The following is a 24,229-nucleotide window of genomic DNA, read 5'->3' as shown; positions in this document are numbered from 1 at the left end:
AAACTGAATTTAAGATAAATATACTAATATTAGGATTGTTAAATTCTACAACTAAGCATTGCTAGCTTAAAAGATTCTCCTTTTGTGACCTGTAATTAGTCAAATATTCTAGATATGAGACCAGAGACTATCTTGAATCAAATTGACGACACGTGTAGCGTTGCAACAAGTTTATTTTTTTCCCCATTTCAACATCTCATCTCATCTCATTATCTCTAGCCGCTTTATCCTTCTACAGGGTCGCAGGCAAGCTGGAGCCTATCCCAGCTGACTACGGGCGAAAGGCGGGGTACACCCTGGACAGGTCGCCAGGTCATCACAGGGCTGACACATAGACACAGACAACCATTCACACTCACATTCACACCTACGGTCAATTTAGAGTCACCAGTTAACCTAACCTGCATGTCTTTGGACTGTGGGGGAAACCGGAGCACCCGGAGGAAACCCACGCGGACACGGGGAGAACATGCAAACTCCGCACAGAAAGGCCCTCGCCGGCCCCGGGGCTCGAACCCAGGACCTTCTTGCTGTGAGGCGACAGCGCTAACCACTACACCACCGTGCCGCCCCCATTTCAACATTCAAACATTAAAACATCTCTTAAGATTCCACTTCCCCAGGACCTCAGGCACCAAAAAAAAATAATAATAATAATAATAAAAAAGTCTACATTTTGACTTACAGTGCTTACACAACGCCAAAGCAACAGTGCATTTTGGGGGCACTGACTATTCATGTGTACGAGGGGTTTACAAGATCAGGCACAAAAACAAACAAACAAAACAAACAAACAAACAAAAAAACCACTGAACTTAACTCACAGCATTCCAAAAAGACCTCACTAAAATGCCCTCCACTCACTCATAGCCTTTTTGAAGGCACTTGTCTGGTCTAGAGTCTGTACAGCATCTAGAAGGACCTCACTCTGAATGACTGAGAAAACAGTCGCAGTAAACTTAGGATATGTAAGGTGGAATTGAATTGTAATGAAAGATTCAAAGATTTCAGTAAAGTTCATTTATTCCCAAAACAAGCATACTTTGTTTTGTTTTTTTTGACACAAGATGAACCGCATTTGACAAATGTCCAAAATGTACTTACTTGTTTTTAAAAAAACTTGTTTTATTTTCAAAGGTGCTCCAAATAAGGCTTTTTCAAGACATTTTGTCTATACAAGATTTTCAAGATGGACTGTCTAAAAACTAGCCCTTCTAGCTAAATGAGGTTTTGCTTGTTGGGCAATTATGTCTTATAATAAGGGTGGCTAGATGTTTTGACTTGAAAATAGACAAATAAACTTCCTAAGATTTTTATTTTTTGCAGTGTAGAGCTGGATTATGCTGACTGTGGTGACAGAGAGAAGTTTTTGGTGGTGCTGAGGCTCTTTGGGAGGATTTCGTGGAGATGCTCTTGGAAGGAACATTAATGCCAGCATCAGACTGCATTGCACTTTTTGTCTTTCACGATGGTCACCGTGTCAGATTAGGCAATCATAGTGCCATAAACTCTGGATGAGTCTTAGTCGTGAGACTGGCAACGCGACAAGTCTGACCCCGACCAGTCATTGGTCACATGCTTGTGTGTCATCAGAGAGGAGGTCCAGGGTTACCTTTGCCCATTGGGTTAACAGTAGGCAGGGACTCACAGGACTTTAGACATTTACTCTCCTTTTATAAAATCATCCAACGACACAATTCATTTATTTAACTTTTTTTGTGTGTGTTATGCATTTACACAAGGTGTTTTTGATTAGGCTTTTCATTAAACCTCCCAGTATATCCCCTCACCTGACTGTCTCTATAAATGGGCATTACAGTACAGTGGGTATTACAGTACAGTGCCACAGTTCATTTAAATTATCACTCACTCAGATAGGGCGGCACGGTGGTGTAGTGGTTAGCGCTGTCGCCTCACAGCAAGAAGGTCCGGGTTCAAGCCCCGTGGCCGGTTTGTACGGAGTTTGCATGTTCTCCCCGTGTCCACGTGGGTTTCCTCCAGGTGCTCCGGTTTCCCCCACAGGTTAGGTTAACTGGTGACTCTAAATTGACCGTAGGTGTGAATGGTTGTCTATGTGTCAGCCCTGTGATGAGCTGGTGACTTGTCCAGGGTGTACCCCGCCTTTCGCCCGTAGTCAGCTGGGATAGGCTCCAGCTTGCCTGCGACCCTGTAGAACAGGATAAAGCGGCTAGAGATAATGAGATGAGATGAGACTCACTCAGATAGCTGAGACAGAGTTTTCAGAAGAGGCCAATACCCAAAGCATAGCTTTCAACAAATTATTTAAATAACATTAGCTGGCATTAAGTGGTATATCAGCCATATTCAAGTCAGCTAACATGATATTGAATGAGTCGAAGATGAGTTCAATATCATGCTAACTGAATGGAATATATCTGATATACCTTGAAAAAAGTTAGCTATTATTATTATTATTATTATTATTATTATTATTATTATACATTCCTTTCGGGTGTTCAACTCCTCTTTCTCTTTCAAAATTCTCTCAAAATCTTCCGTATTTAACAAAGCATACTTGGCAGCCATATTTTTTTTAATAAATTGTCACAGTCGTTCTCTAGCATGGAAGTTTTACATCTCTGACGTGTGACATCATGTTGTCTTGACAACAATGCAATATGTAAACCATATTCAACGTTCATTCTCCATTGGGTAGAACATGTAGAATAAGCAATATGCTAACAATATTGCATGCTATCAAACCAAATGAATGAAACCCAATAGAAGGGATAGAATACATGTTTTTATTCCATCAAAAAAGTGTTCTGTATGGATAATAATTCTCAGTATGTCACTTGTGAGGAAATCGATGAATTGTTTTGATAAATTTGGGTACTTTTTATTTATGAATGTGTGTATATAATAAAAAGAAAATCACACGTTGGCTTGAAGATATGAAGTTTATCTTCTCATGTTGAAAAATATATCACTTGTTTGCTTAGCTCACTTGTGAAATATACATTCACCACTCAAAGATATATATATATATATATATATATATATATATATATATATATATATATATATATATATATATATATATATATATATATGACAGGCCAAATTTCCAGGCACATTTTTGTGATCTTCCAAAGCCAAATTACACTAGACATTAGTTGCCAATTACACTACAAATTGAAGATAATTTACAAGAAAATGTCAGAAGATTCAATAAAAACATGCTCAAAGTTATACCCAAGAAAACAGTAGCACACACAGGTCAGTTCCATGTCTAGAAAAAAGTATGGGGGGCCAAGGATGTTCTAGTTGGGTACAACTTACTGGTACTCATACAGTATATAGGTACTATAATAACACTCATGAAACATTATGTCAACAATGACTATTTTATACTATGTTTATAAGTCTATAAGAAATTCAGTAATTAACAATACAACTCTTCCTACATAATAGAGTTAAAATTTTTGAGTAGGAGATTCCAAGTAACTTTGTAACAAAACGACTTTTAAAATGACTCAAAATTAGACATGGTAATATCATTTATCGTTCCTGACACAGCTCATTTGCATTTAGTGACACCCCCCAACCATAAAAGGTCAAGAGGGCTCAAAATATGAAATGACTACTAAATGATGAAGGAAAAGGCAGAAAGGGAGAAATATAAGTAATTTTAGACTCAGTTTTTTTTTTTTTTTTTTGCCAATAAAAATATTTAGCAGTCTAACAGTGTAACCTGAAAAAGTAAAAATCTGGATACAAATTACTGAAAAGGTGAAATAATTTTGAAATGAAGTGACAAGAAAATGGAGAAGAAAAAACAAGATCTGCATCCAGGAGATCAGGCACACCAAGCACATCACACAAAGTAACTGTAACTGTTTAAATAGTTTTATGTGTCTTGGCAGACATGCTATATGTGAAGTGTTGCACCGCATTAAAAAAGATGCTGTGGCAAAGTGAACTGATTTATAAGCCAGCTTTCATTCTTTGAAAGCATTTGTTCTGTGGCTTATGGCTCTGTGCACACAGACCACCTTGTCCTCCTTTTCTACAGTGGCATTTCTCTTGTCATAACTGAATGACTTTTTTTGTCTTGTCTTAATTTATGGGGTTGTGTTTCTTTCTTTTTCATATTCTGTAATTAATGCTTAGAAAATAAAACAACTGGGTTTCACAAAATTTTCTCGGTGGGATTCTGACCTGACCTAGTGAGCTAGCACGAGGATGTGTTTTTGATAAAGAGCTCTTCGAGAAGTCACTCTGAATAAGGGTGTTTGCTAAATGCTGTAAACATAATAAAAATAAGCAATTTAAACTTGACAGTATAATCTACATATAAAATTGTAGTAATCAGTACAAATTATATGATTTAAAGTCAATTAAGTTGAGGATAATATGAGTTAGTCTTCTTATGTATACACCCTACACACAGTCAGGAACACAGTTAGGACATGACTTCTTTCCAAATTTACGGGATTTCCATGAATACCATTTTTGTGTAAATACTTATATGAATGTTGTGCAAAATCTGTTCATATCCAGCCTGATACATGAGGCCCATTGTTTGTTTGTTTTTTTCCAATTTAGCTGGGAAATATATAAATTTTTAACTTCAGTCATTAATCAGGTAAATTTTATTTTGCAATCAGTGCATTATCGGCTTTACGTCACATGAACAGTTTAATGACCATTTCACCTTTAGAAATGTTAGAGTAAATGACACATTTTCAAGAACACAAAGTATACAGACTTCCATTTACAGTTCAGATTTGTATGCGTATAATCAGTAAACAGAGTAAAGACGTGAGAAACAAACTTATCAGTATTTACATGTTCATAGTTCTCACATAATTAATTTCTTTAATGATGCGGAACTAAGTGATTTTTCCAGAAGTTATAGCATTTGGAATGTATAAAAGGCTACTGCAGTTCTTTGTAAAGCAGCCAACTATTTATCCCATCATTCCTACAGCACCAGAGCTGCATAAGGTAGGCCTTAACACATCTTCCGACAGCAAACATATACACCATTTGATTTTGACAGACTAAGCATGAATTAAATGTATGCTATCATTAGTCTACACTTGTAACTGCCTAACATTGATCTGAATGTCAGTCTGTTTTAGATGAAGATGAAGATAGAACTTTTTGCTCTGATTTTCCTCTGCTTGGGTGGTATGCTGGCAGTCAGTGCACGATCAGTTGATGACAGGCAAGACAGAGACATTCCTTTCTTTTCTTCAGATTAATGTTTTCTGATAGAATATCACATTGTCCTTTGCAAATAATTACTCAACAAAGAAATACAGATATGTGATTATTTATTTGCCACAAATAGTTCAGCAGATGATGACCAAAACCTGGTGCGCCGCTATGCTGAATCCACCCTTGCAAGTGATATCAGCAAAATAATGGAGTCCTTGGTGCAGAAGAACTTTATAAACTCTCTGCTGAATCAGAGAGAGAAAAGGAGCGAGTATGTATGAGGATCTTTATCATGCTCTAGTTAGCATTACTCTGGAAATGATCAAATGATAAAATTATGGCATTTTTTGCTGTCTTTTCTAAAGGCCAAGCGTGATGCCTGAGGATTCAGAACTTAATTTCTACAAAGATCTTCTGAAAAAGAAATTTGTTATGTGGCTTCACAGCAAAGTTGATGGATCCAATTAATTTCTTCCTGACAAAAAAGTAAGCACAAAAATATTATCGCCAATATTTCGGAGATAATGACCAAAATTTTAAATAAGATGCATAAAAATAAACTTTGGCTGTTCTGTCCGACAGGAGTCATTCATGTTCAGTAGGATATGTTGCTGATCGACCAGTGGAGAGCAGACTGAATCCAGTTCAATTTCAAGCAAATATATTTCTTGGCATGCCTTAAAATATTGCTAATTGACTTATGCTTTAAAGTATGTATGATTTCCACAATTTCAATAAAAGCATATTTTGGATTTAAAACATATTTTGTCCATGCGTCCATTATCTATACCACCTATTCATCAGGATAGCAGGGAAACTGGAGCCACTCCCAGCTGACTTTGGGCAAGAGGTGGGGTAAACTCTGGACAGGTCGCCAATCTATTACAGGGCTAACACAGAGATGAACAACCATTCACGCTCATGAACAAACATTGGGAACCCACACAGGAACAGGGAGAACAAGCAAACTCCAAACAGAAAGGGCCTGGTCGGCCGCCAGGGTCGAACCCAGAACCTTCTGGCTGTGAGGCATCAGTGCTACCCACTGCACCACCTGTCTAAAATTATAACCTAGCAATTAGTGGTGGACACTTTGTACTTTTGACATATGCTAATATTGTTGATATGTTGATAATAAGCTTTCTCGATGAAAAGCCAAATAAATATCATCACCAGGTAAAGTTCGAGCCAGCTGTGGACTCTCTAGGAACTATTTTCGCTGATGGAGCAAAACAAACAAAATATTTGTCCATATTTTGTAATAAATTTGTTCATAGAAACCTTTTATTGAGAAAACAGAACTACCAAGAAAATGCTTAGGCAGCCGAGACCCCTTCCATAAAATGCTAAGCATTACATCACAGCGCGGTTGAATTCTCCAATCTGATTGGTCAGAAAGATTGCATTCTCTTCGCATGGCTCAGACAGTAGTTCAGGGCGGCACGGTGGTGTAGTGGTTAGCACTGTTGCCTCACAGCAAGAAGGTTCTGGGTTCGAGCCCAGTGGCCAACAGGGGGCTTTTCTATGTGGAATTTGCATGTTCTCCCCGTGTCTGTGTGCGTTTCCTCCGAGTGCTCCGGTTTCCCTCACAGTCAAAAGACATGCAGTTAGGTTAACAAGGGTGGCCTTGGGTTGAAGTGTGCTTGAGCAAGGTATCTAACCCCTAGCTGCTCCCCAGGTAGTAGTATGGCTGCTACTGCTCTGGGTGTGTGTGCGCGTGTGTTCACCGCTTCAGATGGGTTAAATGCAGAGGATGAAGTTCACTGTGCTTGAGTTTGCATGTGACAAATAAAGACTTGTTCTTGTTCTTCTTCTGTAACATGAATTATTAATATTAATGAGCATTATTGGTAACAGCCCATTCACAGGGACCTGTACAGTGGACACTCAGATTTAAAAATGTGTTGTTGTTGTTGTTGTTGTTGTTGTTGTTGTTTAACAAAGTAAAACATAGTCACGTTGATGTGTTGACGTTTTTGTTAGCAGACACGTCCGTCCATCCATTATCTGTAGCCGCTTTATCCTGTTCTACAGGGTCGCAGGCGAGCTGGACCCTATCCCAGCTGACTACAGGCGAAAGGCGGGGTACACCCTGGACAAGTCGCCAGGTCATCACAGGGCTGACACATAGACACAGACAACCATTCACACTCACATTCACACCTACGGTCAATTTAGAGTCACCAGTTAACCTAACCTGCATGTCTTTGGACTGTGGGGGAAACCGGAGCACCCGGAGGAAACCCATGCGGACACGGGGAGAACATGCAAACTCCACACAGAAAGGCCCTCGCTCGAACCCAGGACCTTCTTGCTGTGAGGCGACAGTGCTAACCACTACATCACTGTGCCGCCGTTAGGAGACATGTATTTAAATAAAATACTAGTGCATCTCAAAAAATTAGAATACCATGAAAAAGTTCCTTTTTTTCATAATTTAGTTCAAAAAGGTAAACTTTCATATATTCAATATTCATTACATGTAAGTGAAATATTTAAAGCCTTTTTTGTTTTAATTTTGATGATTATGGCTTATAGCTCATGAAAATCAGAAATCCAGTATCTCAAATGATTAGAATATTCCCTAAGATCAATCAAAAAAAGGATTTACAATACAGAAATGTCCAACTTCTGAAAAGTATATTCATTTATACACTCAATACTTGGTTGGGGCTCCTTTACCATGAATTACTGTATCAATGCGGTGCGGCATGGAAGTGATCAGTCTGTGGCACTGCTGAGGTGTTATTGAAGCCCAGGTTGCTTTGATAGTGGCCTTCAGCGTATCTGTATTTTTGGGTCGGGTGTTTCTCATCTTCCTCTTGACAATACCCCATAGATTCTCTATGGGGTTCAGGTCAGGCGAGTTGGCTGGCCAATCAAACACAGTAATATCATGGTCAGCAAACCATTTGGTAGTAGTTTTGGCACTGTGGGTAGGTGCTAAGTCCTGCTGGAAAAGGAAATCAGCATCTCCAAAAAGCTTGTCAGCAGATGGAAGCATGAAGTGCTCTAAAATCTCCTGGTAGATAGCTGTGTTGACTTTGGACTTGATAAAATACAGTGGACCAACACCAGCAGATGACATGGCACCCCAAATCATCACAGACTGTGGAAACTTCACACTGGGCTTCAAACACCTTGGATTCTGTGCCTCTCCACTCTTCCTCCAGACTCTAGAACCGTGATTTCCAAATTAAATGCAAAATGTACTTTCATCTGAAAAGAGGACTTTGGACCATGCAACAGTCCATTTCTTTCTCTCCTTAGCCCAGATAAGACACTTCTGACTTGTCTCTGGCTCAGGAGTAGCTTGATATTAGGAATGCGAAAGTTGTATCCCCTTTCTTGAAGATGTCTGTTCGTGATGGGTCTTGATACACTGACACCAGCCTCAGTCCACTCCTTGTGAAGCTCTCCCAAGTTCTTGAATCAACTTTTCTTGACAATCCTCTCAAGACTGCGGCCATCCCTGTTGCTTGTGCACCTTTTCCAGCCACCCTTTTCAGCAATAACCTTTTGTGGCTTACCCTCTTTATGGAGGGCAGCAGTGATCATCTTCTGGACAACAGTCAAGTCAGCAGTCTTCCCCATGATTGTGGTTGTGTGTACTGAACTAGACCGAGAGATACACTGTGTTCATACTGTTTTACTCAAACTCGAAATGAAATATTCTAATATTTTGAGATTTTTTTATGTTTTTGTACTGTATGCTACGGAGCCGTAGAGGGGACATGGTGAATAAAAAAATAACAAAGCGTGGGAACGACTTATAAGGCGTGTGCACGAGATATTAATGCGCGCGCACGAGTTATAACCCGTGCGCACGCTTTGCGTTAAGGCGTGCGCTCGGGTAGTTAAAAGTGAGGGGACGAGTTACAAATCGTTCCCTCGCTTTCATTAAGGCGTGTGTACGAGATATTAAATCGTTCCCTCGCTTTCATTAAGGCGTGAGCACGAGATATTAATACGTGCGCTCGAGTTATAAAGGCGTGCGCACGGGTTATTAAAAAGTGAGGGAACGTCTTAAAACGCGTTCCCTCGGTTTATATCCAAGGCGTGGGAATGATATCCTATGTCGTTCCCTCGTCTTATTAAAATATTCCCACAATATCCTTGTTTTCGTTGATCTCGTTGCCTACACACACACACGTACACACAGGCTGTAGGTCACCATGGTAGCTCCGGAAATACTAGACGCTATTTTATTATATTTTAATACTGGACTCAGATACACAGAAATCCTCGATGCACTTGCATCCCAATATGGCTTTATTATCAGAGGTGTCAAGTAACGAAGTACAAATACTTCGTTACTTTACTTAAGTAGAAATTTTGATACTTTCTACTTTACTGGAGTAATAATTTTTCAACCTACTTTTTATCTCTACTCGTTACATTTTCAAGCATTTACTTTTACTTTGTTACGTTTATAATAGTCTCGTTACTTGCATTTCATTGCGCCAATCTTTATATTACTTATATTACTTTGTCCACCTAATAAACTGCCACTCAGGGCGCTCCAAGCACACAGCAATCAGAGCTCTGACTTCAACACCGTTAGTAAATTGCGGGCTCTCGTTCGTTTGTCAGGAGTGGAATCCCCCCCCCCACGAACCATGCGGCATTCTCTTTTCTGAGTCAGGTTAAGTTTACAAACGCAGTTATGGTATCTTGGTGGGGGTTAGTGAGTAAAGTGACAGGTCTTAGCTTAGTAAACGTTATATTAGCTTGTAGTGTGTCGGCATTCCAGCGGCCGCCCTTTCTCTCCTCGCCTGTGTTCAGCCTCGCATTGCTGGAACACAAACATTCTGTTGACTTCTCTCGGTGAGCCAGTAACTAGTAGGGATGAGAAAGTGTTTTTCTTGCATTTTAACTGGAACCTGCTGCCTCTACTGCACGTCCCATATGAAAAAGAAAAAAACTGTAATTTTACAGTAGTGTTAGTGTAGTATTCATTCATTCATTCTTTCATTCATAGCATTCAAATACTGTATTATTACTGCCGTTTAGACAGTGAATGCAATGCAACTTTGGACACAAAATGATTGCCAGCATACTGCAAAAATATTGCGTTATACAATATTTTGGACATTACAATGCTGCAGTCTTTTCAAATAAATCGTATTACTTTAGTTGTTTTTTTCCATCTGTGTGGATCAGTAGGATGGGGTGATGTGGTCGAGACGTGTGTGTGTGTGTGTGTGTGTGTGTGTGTGTGTGTGTGTGTGTGTGTGTGTGTGTTTTAATATATACATTTTCAATAAAAATGTTTTATTGATAACTTACTTCTGAGGTATGAAGTTTTACACCATTACAACACTTACAGACAACAAGTCATTATTACTTGTGCTCCATGAAACACATTTTAATGGGTCAGGAGAATGTACTGTATGCGGACTTCTAGGCTGCGCCTTTGTCCTTAATAGCATTTTTTCCTCTTTCATTACTTTTACTTTTGTACTTTAAAGTAGTTTAGAAATCAGTATACTTTTTACTTTTACTTGAGTAAAAAGCTTCAGTTGATACTTTTACTTCATGAAAAGTATTTCTAAACCATATCTATACTTCTATTTGAGTAATAAATGGTAATACTTTTGACACCTCTGTTTATTATAAGTCTGAGACACCTCAAGAGAGTTCTGAGAGAGAATGGGCTTCGCCGTCGTAGTTTTTCTGACCTAGGAACGACTATAGATTTCATCATCAGCCAACTAAATAGCCCAGGTCGCCTCCACGGGTACCGCTGGATGCACGCAAAGTGCCTGGAACATGGTATTCAGGAAAAAACAGAGGATGTACGGATTATCCTTCAACTACTGGACCCAGAGAGTGTTGCGCTACGCCGTCGTCGTACACTTCAGCGCAGACAGTACTTTTCCAAAGGACCCAATTTCATTTGGCATGTCGATTCTTATGACAAACTAAAACCGTTCGGAATCTGCATAAACGGATGCATAGACGGGTTTTCCCGTAGGATCGTCTGGCTGAAAGCCGCACACACAAGTAGTAACCCGCGAGTGATTGGCAGTTACTATGTGGATGCAGTGGAGAGGTTAGGTGGATGCCCGAGAATCGTACGAACTGATTTTGGAACTGAGAATGTGACTGTGCGAGACATCCAGAAGTTCTTCAGCTCTCCGAAGAACTCGATCCAGTATTCAGCCCCTTGTCTACGCAACTGGCCCCACCAAGATTCAATACGCTGATTTGCAGTGCTGGCCCCGGAGATGTATAGCTTCGGTCCCCTGCCCTGTCGTCTTCTCCATCACGCCTGAAGAACTTCTGGATGTCTCGCACAGTCACATTCTCAGTTCCAAAATCAGTTCGTACGATTCTCGGGCATCCACCTAACCTCTCCACTGCATCCACTGCCAATCACTCGCGGGTTACTACTTGTGTGTGCGGCTTTCAGCCAGACGATCCTACGGGAAAACCCGTCTATGCATCCGTTTATGCAGATTCCGAACGGTTTTAGTTTGTCATAAGAATCGACATGCCAAATGAAATTGGGTCCTTTGGAAAAGTACTGTCTGCGCTGAAGTGTACGACGACGGCGTAGCGCAACACTCTCTGGGTCCAGTAGTTGAAGGATAATCCGTACATCCTCTGTTTTTTCCTGAATGCCATGTTCCAGGCACTTTGCGTGCATCCAGCGGTACCCGTGGAGGCGACCTGGGCTATCTATAGTCGTTCCTAGGTCAGAAAAACTACGACGGCGAAGCCCATTCTCTCTCAGAACTCTCTTGAGGTGTCTCAGACTTATAATAAAGCCATATTGGGATGCAAGTGCATCGAGGATTTCTGTGTATCTGAGTCCAGTATTAAAATATAATAAAATAGCGTCTAGTATTTCCGGAGCTACCATGGTGACCTACAGCCTGTGTGTACGTGTGTGTGTGTAGGCAACGAGATCAACGAAAACAAGGATATTGTGGGAATATTTTAATAAGTCGAGGGAACGACATAGGATATCATTCCCACGCCTTGGATATAAACCGAGGGAACGCGTTTTAAGACGTTCCCTCACTTTTTAATAACCCGTGCGCACGCCTTTATAACTCGAGCGCACGTATTAATATCTCGTGCTCACGCCTTAATGAAAGCGAGGGAACGATTTAATATCTCGTACACACGCCTTAATGAAAGCGAGGGAACGATTTGTAACTCGTCCCCTCACTTTTAACTACCCGAGCGCACGCCTTAACGCAAAGCGTGCGCACGGGTTATAACTCGTGCGCGCGCATTAATATCTCGTGCACACGCCTTATAAGTCGTTCCCACGCTTTGTTATTTTTTTATTCACCATGTCCCCTCTACGGCTCCGTAGTATGCCATACTGATTAAAATTAAAATAGAAAAATGCTTGAAACATTTTAGTTTATGTGTAATGAGTCTATCTCATCTCATCTCATTATCTCTAGCCGCTTTATCCTGTTCTACAGGGTCGCAGGCAAGCTGGAGCCTATCCCAGCTGACTACGGGCGAAAGGCGGGGTACACCCTGGACAAGTCACCAGGTCATCACAGGGCTGACACATAGACACAGACAACCATTCACACTCACGGTCAATTTAGAGTCACCAGTTAACCTAACCTGCATGTCTTTGGACTGTGGGGGAAACCGGAGCACCCGTAGGAAATCCACGCGGACACGGGGAGAACATGCAAACTCCACACAGAAAGGCCCTCGCCGGCCACGGGGCTCGAACCCGGACCTTCTTGCTGTGAGGCGACAGCGCTAACCACTACGCCACCGTGCCGCCCTGTAATGAGTCTATAATATATAAAATTTTCACTTTCTTAAATAACTGATGGAAAATATTGAACTTTTTCACAATATTCTAATCTTTTGAGATGCACTAGTATACTACCAAAAAAGAAACGTCAGAAAGGAAAAGTATGACTTGACCCCACAGCTGGCCAGTAGGTGGCGATATGAAGCTGCTGTTTGTTTGGTATCCGTCATTAATCCGAGAAGAAGAGTCATTTCTTCTTCACCACTCGTATACTTCCTTAAAAGAATAATAAACTTAATATTAAACCATAATAACATAGAGGAAGAGTATTTTTTTCCTACGTGAATATGATCCGGTAATGTTATATTTTGGGGAAAGTACTGTATATGTTTTTCTTTTGTGTTTTACTGTATGTTGCATGCAACCTGGTTGCGAATCCTAGTTAGCTAGCTAAGAGAAAGACACACCTGAAGGCTCTGTCTGTTTATTCAGATGTTTGACAGTTAAACCGAAATCAATCGATTGAGCTGTAAAATCTTTCCACAATAATCCAACAAAATGCACAGAAGAGGAGTTGGAGCAGGGGCTATTGCTAAGAAAAAACTCGCGGAGGTAAGCTGTAGGGCGATTTGTGCTATTGTGTCCATATGATGACATTAAATCATTTGGGATTTCTTTTGAGATCTGATGCACTATGCATTTGTTGTTGTTGTAGGCTAAATACAAAGAGAGAGGTACAGTCTTGGCTGAAGATCAGATTGCACAGGTAAGGAATTGGTGATGCTTACTTTTTATTTTAAAAAACAGTCAAAAATAATCTAAGAAATACTGCTTGTGTCAGTAGACTGTATATCGGACCCCACTATGTATTTTGACCTTCTCCTTCCTCTGTAGATGTCTAAGCAGTTAGAAACATTCAAAACACATTTGGAAGAGTTCGCCAGCAAACACAAGCAAGAGATACGAAAGAGTTCACAGTTCAGGGTGCAGTTTCAAGAAATGTGTGCCACAATAGGAGTGGATCCACTGGCATGTAAGTAACACAAAGGACCTTCTCAATGCTGTTATATAAACAAGCGGTGAAGTACATCTCTCTGTTCATCATGCTCATCTCATCTCATTATCTCTAGCCGCTTTATCCTGTTCTACAGGGTCGCAGGCAAGCTGGAGCCTATCCCAGCTGACTACGGGCGAGAGGCGGGGTACACCCTGGACAAGTCGCCAGGTCATCACAGGGCTGACACATAGACACAGACAACCATTCACACTCACATTCACACCTACAGTCAATTTAGAGTCACCAGTTAACCTAACCTGCATGTCTTTGGACTGTGGGGGAAACCGGAGCACCCGGAGGAAACCCACGTGGACACGGGGAGAACATGCAAACTCCGCACAGAAAGGCCCTCGCCGGCCACGGGGCTCGAACCCGGACCTTCTTGCTGTGAGGCGACAGCGCTAACCACTACACCACCGTGCCGCCCTTGTTCAGCATGCTGATTTATTTATTTTTTGTCATACAAAACAGCTGGGAAAGGATTTTGGTCCGAGATGCTTGGAGTTGGAGACTTCTATTATGAGCTTGGTGTACAGATAATTGAAGTCTGTCTTGCTCTAAAGCACAGAAATGGCGGTAAGTTCAAACTGGATTTGAAGTCCTTGTTATCTTTAAGAACATATTTGATTTGTAATCCTTTGAAAGCAATTTCCAGTATGTCTTCTTTCTTTTTCTTTACTGAGACATGAACAAAGAATACATCTTTTAGGTAACTTTAAATTGTCTTTTCATAGGACTAATTACACTAGATGAACTTCATCAGCGTGTATTAAAAGGAAGAGGGAAGTTTGCTCAAGATGTGAGTCAGTAAGTACGTTTGCTTTGGTTTCCCTCTACTACAGCGCACCCAACAGATTGGTGATTTCACTTCTCTAAGGCCTCGGATTTAACTTGCAGTTAATTAATTGGTGTGTTAGAGCAAGAACATTGCCAGACTTTGGATTGCTCCAACAGTCCAAGATTGGAGTTGGCCACCAGAGTTTATAGCTGGTACCGAGTGTGCCGAAGCACCAAGTGTGCAAAGAAATTGTTGGTCAGTTTCTAAAATACACTATTTACTTACTGCAGGTAGTTTGTCATGTGACTTGAACTGAGATAATAGAGAATGTATATAAAAGTATTTTGACAGGTATGTTTTTAATTTCTGTAAAAATTTCAACTGTGCCAACTCATTTTTATCACCAGAGATGACTTAATACGAGCCATCAAAAAGCTTAAGGCAATGGGAAATGGCTTTGGGATGATTCCTGTTGGAGGCTCTTATTTAGTCCAGTCAGTTCCAGCTGAGCTCAATATGGATCACACTGTTGTTCTTCAGCTGGCTGAGGTAATCAGTATTGGGGGGGAAGACGAATCATTCATACTCAGCTTTGCTTAATTCTACAAAAATACTATACTTCTTCTGCAGAAAAAGGGTTATGTAACAGTAAGTGAGATCAAGGACAGCCTGAAGTGGGAGAAAGAACGGGCTTGCCACGTACTTGTAAGTATTTGCGATGCAGACATTATGTTTAGGTGAGCCAAGAAACTTCAGGCACATACTGAAGCTATGAGATGTGTTCATTGTTTTCAGGACCACCTGCTGAAAGAAGGGCTGGCATGGTTGGATACCCAGGCTGCAGGGGAACCACAATACTGGCTGCCCGCCCTCTTTTCTGAACTTTCTTCCCGTGATGTCACACCCGAGGAAGCAAATCAGATGACACCATGACAAGAAAAATGTCTCACTGAGAATTTGGTGGAAGTAAAGCTTTTAACAAAGTTGAAAACTGTAATTTGAAGAACATATCGGACACTTCTTTCTTATATACAAGTGAAAGAATAGTTATCCTAATAAAAGCATTTATTTTCTGTAACAATATTACAGTAAGTTTTTATCCCAGACCTCAAGCATATCTCCAGACAAATGCACTCTTAACCTCACTACATATCTCCAGGCAAGGAGTACTCTTACAGTGGGGCAAAAAAGTATTTAGTCAGCCACCAATTGTGCAAGTTCTCCCACTTAAAAAGATGAGAGAGGCCTATAATTTTCATCATAGGTACACTTCAACTATGAGAGACAGAATGGGGGGGAAAGAATCCAGGAAATCACGTAGGACTTTTAATGAATTATTTGGTAAATTCCTCGGTAAAATAAGTATTTGGTCACCTACAAACAAGCAAGATTTCTGGCTCTCACAGACCTGTAACAACTTCTTTAAGAGGCTCCTCTGTCCTCCACTCGTTACCTGTATTAATGGCACCTGTTTGAACTCGTTATCAGTACGAAAGACACCTGTCCACAACCTCAAACAGTCACACTCCAAACTCCACTATGGCCAAGACCAAAGAGCTGTCAAAGGACACCAGAAACAAAATTGTAGACCTGCACCAGGCTGGGAAGACTGAATCTGCAATAGGTAAGCAGCTTGGTGTGAAGAAATCAACTGTGGGAGCAATTATTAGAAAATGGAAGACATACAAGACCACTGATGATCTCCCTCGATCTGGGGCTCCACGCAAGATCTCACCCCGTGGGGTCAAAATGATCACAAGAACGATGAGCCAAAATCCCAGAACCACACGGGGGGACCTAGTGAATGACCTGAAGAGAGCTGGGACCAAAGTAACAAAGGCTACCATCAGTAACACACTACGCCGCCAGGGACTCAAATCCTGCAGTGCCAGACGTGTGCCCCTGCTTAAGCCAGTACATGTCCAGGCCCATCTGAAGTTTGCTAGAGAGCATTTGGATGATCCAGAAGAGGACTGGGAGAATGTCATATGGTCAGATGAAACCAAAATAGAACTTTTTGGTAAAAACTCAACTTGTCGTGTTTGGAGGAGAAAGAATGTTGAGTTGCATCCAAAGAACATCATACCTACTGTGAAGCATGGGGGTGGAAACATCATGCTTTGGGGCTGTTTTTCTGCAAAGGGACCAGGATGACTGATCCATGTAAAGGAAAGAATGAATGGGGCCATGTATCGTGAGATTTTGAGTGAAAACCTCCTTCCATCAGCAAGGGCATTGAAGATGAAACATGGCTGGGTCTTTCAGCATGACAATGATCCCAAATACACCGCCCGGGCAACGAAGGAGTGGCTTCGTAAGAAGCATTTCAAGGTCCTGGAGTGGCCTAGCCAGTCTCCAGATCTCAACCCCATAGAAAATCTTTGGAGGGAGTTCAAAGTCCGTGTTGCCCAGCGACAGCCCCAAAACATCACTGCTCTAGAGGAGATCTGCATGGAGGAATGGGCCAAAATGCCAGCAACAGTGTGTGAAAACCTTGTGAAGACTTACAGAAAACGTTTGACCTCTGTCATTGCCAACAAAGGGTATATAACAAAGTATTGAGAAGAACTTTTGTTATTGACCAAATACTTATTTTCCACCATAATTTGCAAATAAATTCTTTAAAAATCAGACAATGTGATTTTCTGGATTTTTTTTCTCATTTTGTCTCTCATAGTTGAGGTATACCTATGATGAAAATTACAGGCCTCTCTCATCTTTTTAAGTGGGAGAACTTGCACAGTTGGTGACTGACTAAATACTTTTTTGCCCCACTGTATGTCTTAGGTGTTGAATAACTGTATCACACTATTTACAAGGGTCCATGCTCTAAGACACATTATTGAATAGCATGAAAGAGTAAAACATTCTTCAAAACTATAAGCCTAAATAACTAAAGGAAAAGTTAATTTATTTTCTGTAATTTTTTTTTAGAAAATTAATGTCTGTTTCTAAACAACTTTAGTAATTTCATTTGTCAAGTGTGTGATGTTTGAAAAGGACTAAAACACAATAAAGACATTTACATATTATTATAACAACTCTAAAATAATGGATTTGAGCGCAGATGTTTCACAGTGTCAGGTAAAATCTAGAACCCTAAATGGTCCTTGGTTTAAGCTAGAACCCTACAACAGTGTTTCTCTGTCAGATAAGGTTTGAAGTAGAGCCATTAACCAGGGGTAGTCTTGTGGTCCTTGAAACCGGTCTTAGTCTCAAGACCACTTTTTGAAGGTCTCAGTCTTGTCTCGGAATTGACCGTATTTTTACTTGGGCTTGTCTCAGTCTCAGACATAGAGGACTCAGGATTTTATTTCAAGACCACAACTGTGGGGATATCACTAAATTGCCTGTACATTTTCTGATTTATTTGTTAACATCACTACTGTAATGGGATGTAAATATTTCCTGCTTCAAAGGCGATCAATATTGCGACTCATTGCTAATTTGAAATTTTTCTTCCTGTTAATGGCTGTCACCCTTCTGCAGATACAGAAATGTCCAACTTAAGTATGTTCATTTATACACTCAATACTTGGTTGGAGCTCCTTTACCACGAATTACTGCATCAATGTGGCTTGGCATGGAGGCGATTAGCCTGTGGCACTGCTGAGGTGTTGCTGAAGCCCAAGTTGCTTTGATAGCGGCCTTCAGCTCATCTATATTTTTGCTTTGAGTGTCTCATCTTTCTCTTGACAATAACCCATAGATTCTCTATGGGGTTCAGGTCAGGCGAGTTGGCTGGCCAATCAAGCACAGTAATATCATGGTCAGCAAACCATTTGGTAGTAGTTTTGGCACTGTGGGCAGGTGCTAAGTCCTGCTGGAAAAGGAAATTGGTATCTCCATGAAGCTTGTCAGCAGATAGAAGCATGAAGTGCTCTAAAATCTCCTGGTAGATGGCTATGTTTACTTTAGACTTAATAAAACACAGTGGACCAACACCAGCAGATGATATGGCACCCCAAATCATCACACACTGCAGAAACTTCACACTGGATTTCAAACCCCTTGGATTCTGTGCCTCACCACTCTTCCTCCAGACTCTAGCACCTTGATTTCCAAATTAAATGCAAAATTTACTTTCATCAGAAAAGAGGACCTTGGATCACTGAATAACAGTCCAGTTCTTTCTCTCATTTGTCCAGGTAAGATGCTTCTGATGTTGTCTATTGTTCAGGAGTGGCTTGATATTAGGAATGTGACAGTTGTAACCCCTTTCCTGAAGATGTCTGTGCATGGTGGCTCTTGATGCACTGACACCAGCCTCAGTCCACTTTTTGAGAAGCTCTCCCAAGTTCTTGAATCAACTTTTCTTGACAATCCTCTCAAGGCTGTGGTCATCCCTTTTGCTAGTGCACCTTTTCCAGCCAGCCTTTTCAGCAGTGATCATCTGTGGCTTACCCTCCTTGTGAAGGGAGTCGATGATCATCTTCTGGACAACTGTCAAGTCAGTAGTCTTCCCTATGATTGTGATTGCGTGTACTGAACTAGACCGAGAGAGACACCGTATTTATACTGTTTTACTCAGTATAAACCGGTCAGGTCAACAGGTGATTTGTAATCATGATATTGGCACAAATCCAGGAAAGGCCAAGTCTTTAAGGAGCAAAGATGGGCCTAGGATCTCCAATTTGTCAACAAATGCATGAGAAAATTTAAATGTTTAAAAGCAATGTTCCTCAAAGAAAGTTACAAAGGGATTTGGATATTTCACCCTTGGTGCTCCATAACATTAAACGATTCAAGGAATCTGGAGGAATTTCAGTGCATAAAGGGCAAGGGCAGAAGCCTAAGCTGAACACACATGATCTCCGATCCCTCAGACAGCACTGCATCAAGAACTGTCACTCCTCTAGAGCTGATATACAATTGGTGCTTGAAAGTTTGTGAACCCTTTAGAATTTTCTATATTTCTGCATAAACATGACGTAAAACATCATCAGATTTTCACACAAGTCCTAAAAGTAGGTAATGAGAACCCACTTAAACAAATGAGAAAAAAATATTATACTTGGTCATTTATTTATTGAGGAAAATGATCCAATATTACATATCTGCGAGTGGCAAAAGCATGTGAACCTCTAGGATTAGTTAATTTGAAGGTGAAATTAGAGTCAGGTGTTTTCAATCAATGGGATGACAAATCAGGTGTGAGTGGGCACCCTGTTTTATTTAAAGAACAGGGATCTATCAAAGTCTGATCTTCACAACACGTTTGTGGAAGTGTATCATGGCACGAACAAAGGAGATTTCTGAGGACCACAGAAAAAGCATTGTTGATGCTCATCAGGCTGGAAAAGGTTACAAAACCATCTCTAAAGAGTTTGGACTCCACCAATCAACAGTCAGACAGATTGTGTACAAATGGAGGGAGTTCAAGACTATTGTTACCCTCTCCAGGAGTGGTCTACCAACAAAGATCACTCCAAGAGCAAGCCATATAATAGTTGACGAGGTCACAAAGGACCCTAGGGTAACTTCTAAGCAACTGAAGGCCTCTATCACATTGGCTAATGTTCATGAGTCCACCATCAGGAGAACACTGAACAACAATGGTGTGCATGGAAGGATTGCAAGGAGAAAGCCACTGCTCTCCAAAAAGGAACATTGCTGCTTGTCTTCAGTTTGCTAAAGATCATGTGAACAAGCCAGAAGGCTATTGGAAAAATGTTTTGTGGACAGATGAGACCAAAATATAACTTTCTGGTTTAAATGAGAAGCGTTATGTTTGGAGAAAGGAAAACACTGCATTCCAGCATAAGAACCTAATCCCATCTGTGAAACATGGTGGTGGCAGTATCATGGTTTGGGCCTGTTTTGCTGCATCTAGGCCAGGATGGCTTGCCATCATTGATGGAACAATGAATTCTGAATTATACCAGTGAATTCTAAAGGAAAATGTCAGGACATCTGTCCATGAACTGAATCTCAAGAGAAGGTGGGTCATGCAGCAAGACAACAACTCTAAGCACACAAGTCGTTCTACCAAAGAATGGTTAAAGAAGAATAAAGTTAATGTTTTGGAATGGCCAAGTCAAAGTCCTGACCTTAATCCAATCAAAATGTTGTGGAAGGAAGCGTGCAGTTCATGTGAGGAAACCCACCAACATCCCAGAGTTGAAGCTGTTCTGTATGGAGGAATGGGCTAAAATTCCTCCAAGGTGGTGTGCAGGACTGATTAACAGTTACCGGCTAGGGCGTAATTTTGGGTAGGGACGCTAGGGACATGTCCCTACCAATATTCAGCCGCTACTGTGTAATCACGATCAATAAAACCGATGTCCTAACCTGAGCAATGATTATATGGCACACAAAGGGTTAAATGTATGACACTGCTAATAATCCCCCCTCTAACGTAGATATCATTCTCTGATTAGCTACCTGTTTCTCGCTAACTTACATGGTTGGCTATCCCAGCTGTCACTCCATCTGCTGTAAAAGCAGCACACTTCCCACAGCAGCCGTGACTGCCCGCCCATCAACCCCCCGTATCTCACACGTACACACCTGACCTACCCCACGCACCCCCCACTCTCCGTCAGCCTACAAACTGAGCTGGACTTCGATGTCCATGCATGCTTGCCCTACGACTCGCATGCTGACTTGAGTATCATGGACGACGGCCCCCCTCCCAAGAAACGAGACATTCGTTCATTCTTCTTCAAAGTCAAGAATGTAAGTGCAGGGTTTCTGTCGAGCTTTAAAAACTCAACAAAATCCTTTTGATGTATGGAAACCCTTCATAAAAGTATTGCTGCGGCTCCTTAGGCAGGTTTAGCAATGTGACAGGACGCATCAGAGCTAGGCTACTGCATAGCTGCAGAGAAAAGGAATGCTGGAGCAATGTAACTTGGTGTTACATAATATCCTCGATGAATGAATGTTAAATTTATAGACCTAATGGTTTTACAGAATGTAAGTAGTCAGATGTAGGCTACTGCATGGCCATGCAGATGTGCGACTTGCATTTCAGAATCAACAGCGTGACAGCCGCTGAGTCTGCTGCGTTCACCGTTTTACAGAGACCTCTTTCTACTACTACTAGGCTAGGCTAGATACAACAAATCCATGGTCCTTTACTGCCACCTACAGACGAATATTGGTAACTGCAGCATGAACATAAAAGAAGTCACAAGCACATATGCAGTGAAAATCATAACACACGTTACGAACATAGAAACAGGCAACAAAAAGACAATATGGAAAATGGAGGGACAACAAAAAGACAAAAAAATGGGGGGTATACTACAAATGCAATACTAATGTAATCATAATCATGCTATAATAGGCGGGCGGCACGGTGGTGTAGTGGTTAGCGCTGTCGCCTCACAGGAAGAAGGTCCGGGTTTGAGCCCCGTGGCCGGCGAGGGCCTTTCTGTGCAGAGTTTGCATGTTCTCCCCGTGTCCGCGTGGGTTTCCTCCGGGTGCTCCGGTTTCCCCCACCGTCCAAAGACATGCAGGTTAGGTTAACTGGTGACTCTAAATTGACCGTAGGTGTGAATGTGAGTGTGAATGGTTGTCTGTGTCTATGTGTCAGCCCTGTGATGACCTGGCGACTTGTCCAGGGTGTACCCCGCCTTTCGCCCGTAGTCAGCTGGGATAGGCTCCAGCTTGCCTGCGACCCTGTAGAAGGATAAAGCGGCTAGAGATAATGAGATGAGATGAGAAAATGCCACCAGTAGCACCTATTTATGAGTGTCTCAATAAGGCAGTCGGTGAATTTTGAGACACCCCCCCATGTCAAACAATACAGATATTGAATTCTAAAAAATACAATATTTAATGCTAAAAATGCTTAAAGTTTTTAATTCTTATTTTCATGTATTTCTGTGGAAGAGACAGAACGACTGTTTAAACACAAATTAGGAATTGTGTGGTGTAAAAGTAATAAATCATCAGATTCTAGATCATGTGATATTATGTATCCATGTTTTGTAATAATTTTGTCCTTTTTGGCTAGCCCTTTTTGCTGAGGCTACAACCTTACCATGAAACTCTACAGTCATTCTATCCCTAATCTGTTCATATGTCATGCATCAACATATTTTTTGTAAGGTGACAGACAGCAGAGAGGCTGGAGGAGATGAAAGACAGTGCAGAGAAGGTAGAAGAAGAGAGGCAGGAAGAGAAAGAGGAGCAGAGGCTGAAGGCCACGGCTGCCCTCGTTAACCTATAAGATCTGCATGACATGAAATTATGATTGCTAATGGAAAAAAAAAAAACACCTTTCGGAAGTTCTGCCTTGGATCACTTTTGTGTCCCCACCAATGTCAAAATCAAAGTTACTCCCTTGGTTACCGGAAACATTTAGTTGCAGTTATTGCTGCACAAGGGGGTCACACCAGATACTGAAAGCAAAGGTTCACATACTTTTGCCACTCACAGATATGTAATATTGGATCATTTTCCTCAATAAATAAATGACCAAGTATAATATTTTTGTCTCATTTGTTTAACTGGGTTCTCTTTATCTACTTTTAGGACTTGTGTGAAAATCTGATGATGTTTTAGGTCATATTTATGCAGAAATATAGAAAATTCTAAAGGGTTCACAAACTTTCAAGCACCACTGTAACCACATGGGCTCGGGATTACTTTGTCAAAGCTGTGTTACGTGCTAAAATAGAGTTATATCCATGAATGCCAGTTAAAACTTTACTGTGCAAAATGGAAGCCTCATATTAACTGTTTTCAGAAGTTCTGTCAACTTCTCTGGGCTCAGAGGCATCTGGGATGGGCCATCACACAGTGGAAGCATGTATTGTGGTCAGATGAATCAGTATTCCAGGTCTTTGGGCACCATATGCTCTGGACCAAAGATGAAAAGGACCATCCACTGTTCCCAGCAACAAGTCCAAAAGCCAGGGTCTATCATGGTATGGGGTTGTATCAGTGCCCTTGATAAAGGTAACTTACACTTCTCTGATGGCAGCATTCATGCACAAAAGTAATCTGAGATTTTGGAGCAACATATACTGCCTTCAAAAGGACATCTTTTCAACAAGACAATACAAACTCACATTCTGCATACATTACAAAGGCATGGCTGTGGAAGAAGATGGTACCTGTCCCCTCTGTCCCTAATAAAGAATGTGTGGCAAATTTTGAAATGAAAAACGTGATGACACTGTATTGTTGCACACTTTAAGACCAGTTTGCAGGAAGAATGGGACAAAATAATACTTGAAACACTTCATCACTTGGTGTCTTCAGTACCTAGACATCTTTTAAGCGTTGTGAGAAGGAATGGCAACATCACAAAGTAGTAAATGGCTTACCGTCCCAACTTTTTTTTTTAATGTTTTTTTTTAATAATCATGAGGCAAAATATCAGATAATGTGCTCTTGTGGCGGCACGGTGGTGTAGTGGTTAGCGCTGTCGCCTCACAGCAAGAAGGTCCTGGGTTCGAGCCCCGGGGCCGGCGAGGGCCTTTCTGTGTGGAGTTTGCATGTTGTCCGCGTGGGT

The 24,229-nt window shown here is 41.1% G+C and overlaps 2 protein-coding genes across 2 annotated transcripts; both read left to right on the top strand.

The window, feature by feature from the left end:
- Positions 1-5,114: 5,114 nt before the first annotated feature.
- On the top strand, positions 5,115-5,655 carry gip (gastric inhibitory polypeptide). The gene is made up of 3 exons (XM_060938862.1): positions 5,115-5,194; positions 5,321-5,458; positions 5,553-5,655. Exons 1-3 carry the CDS (start codon positions 5,115-5,117, stop codon positions 5,653-5,655), a joined length of 321 nt encoding a protein of 106 aa, XP_060794845.1.
- A 7,501-nt stretch (positions 5,656-13,156) lies between these two features.
- On the top strand, positions 13,157-15,841 carry snf8 (SNF8 subunit of ESCRT-II). The gene is made up of 8 exons (XM_060938975.1): positions 13,157-13,537; positions 13,641-13,691; positions 13,820-13,958; positions 14,454-14,558; positions 14,717-14,789; positions 15,168-15,309; positions 15,391-15,465; positions 15,556-15,841. Exons 1-8 carry the CDS (start codon positions 13,484-13,486, stop codon positions 15,691-15,693), a joined length of 777 nt encoding a protein of 258 aa, XP_060794958.1. The 5' UTR covers positions 13,157-13,483; the 3' UTR covers positions 15,694-15,841.
- The last annotated feature ends 8,388 nt before the right edge of the window (positions 15,842-24,229 follow it).

The sequence above is a fragment of the Neoarius graeffei genome, chromosome 14 (assembly GCF_027579695.1).
Source record: "Neoarius graeffei isolate fNeoGra1 chromosome 14, fNeoGra1.pri, whole genome shotgun sequence".
NCBI classification, from domain to species: Eukaryota; Metazoa; Chordata; class Actinopteri; order Siluriformes; family Ariidae; genus Neoarius; species Neoarius graeffei.
The sequence above is the reverse complement of the archived record's forward strand: the minus strand, read 5'-3'. Positions and strand labels throughout refer to the sequence as shown.

What these genes read in the sequence shown, in the direction of transcription:
- gip (XM_060938862.1), top strand. Translation starts at nt 5,115, where the DNA reads ATGAAGATAGAACTTTTTGCTCTGATTTTCCTCTGCTTGGGTGGTATG. An exon ending in GCACGATCAGTTGATGACAG is followed by an intron (nt 5,195 to 5,320) that starts GCAAGACAGAGA and finishes TGCCACAAATAG; the next exon opens with TTCAGCAGATGATGACCAAA. An exon ending in CAGAGAGAGAAAAGGAGCGA is followed by an intron (nt 5,459 to 5,552) that starts GTATGTATGAGG and finishes TCTTTTCTAAAG; the next exon opens with GCCAAGCGTGATGCCTGAGG.
- snf8 (XM_060938975.1), top strand. Translation starts at nt 13,484, where the DNA reads ATGCACAGAAGAGGAGTTGGAGCAGGGGCTATTGCTAAGAAAAAACTC. An exon ending in CTGAAGATCAGATTGCACAG is followed by an intron (nt 13,692 to 13,819) that starts GTAAGGAATTGG and finishes CTTCCTCTGTAG; the next exon opens with ATGTCTAAGCAGTTAGAAAC. An exon ending in AGGAGTGGATCCACTGGCAT is followed by an intron (nt 13,959 to 14,453) that starts GTAAGTAACACA and finishes CATACAAAACAG; the next exon opens with CTGGGAAAGGATTTTGGTCC.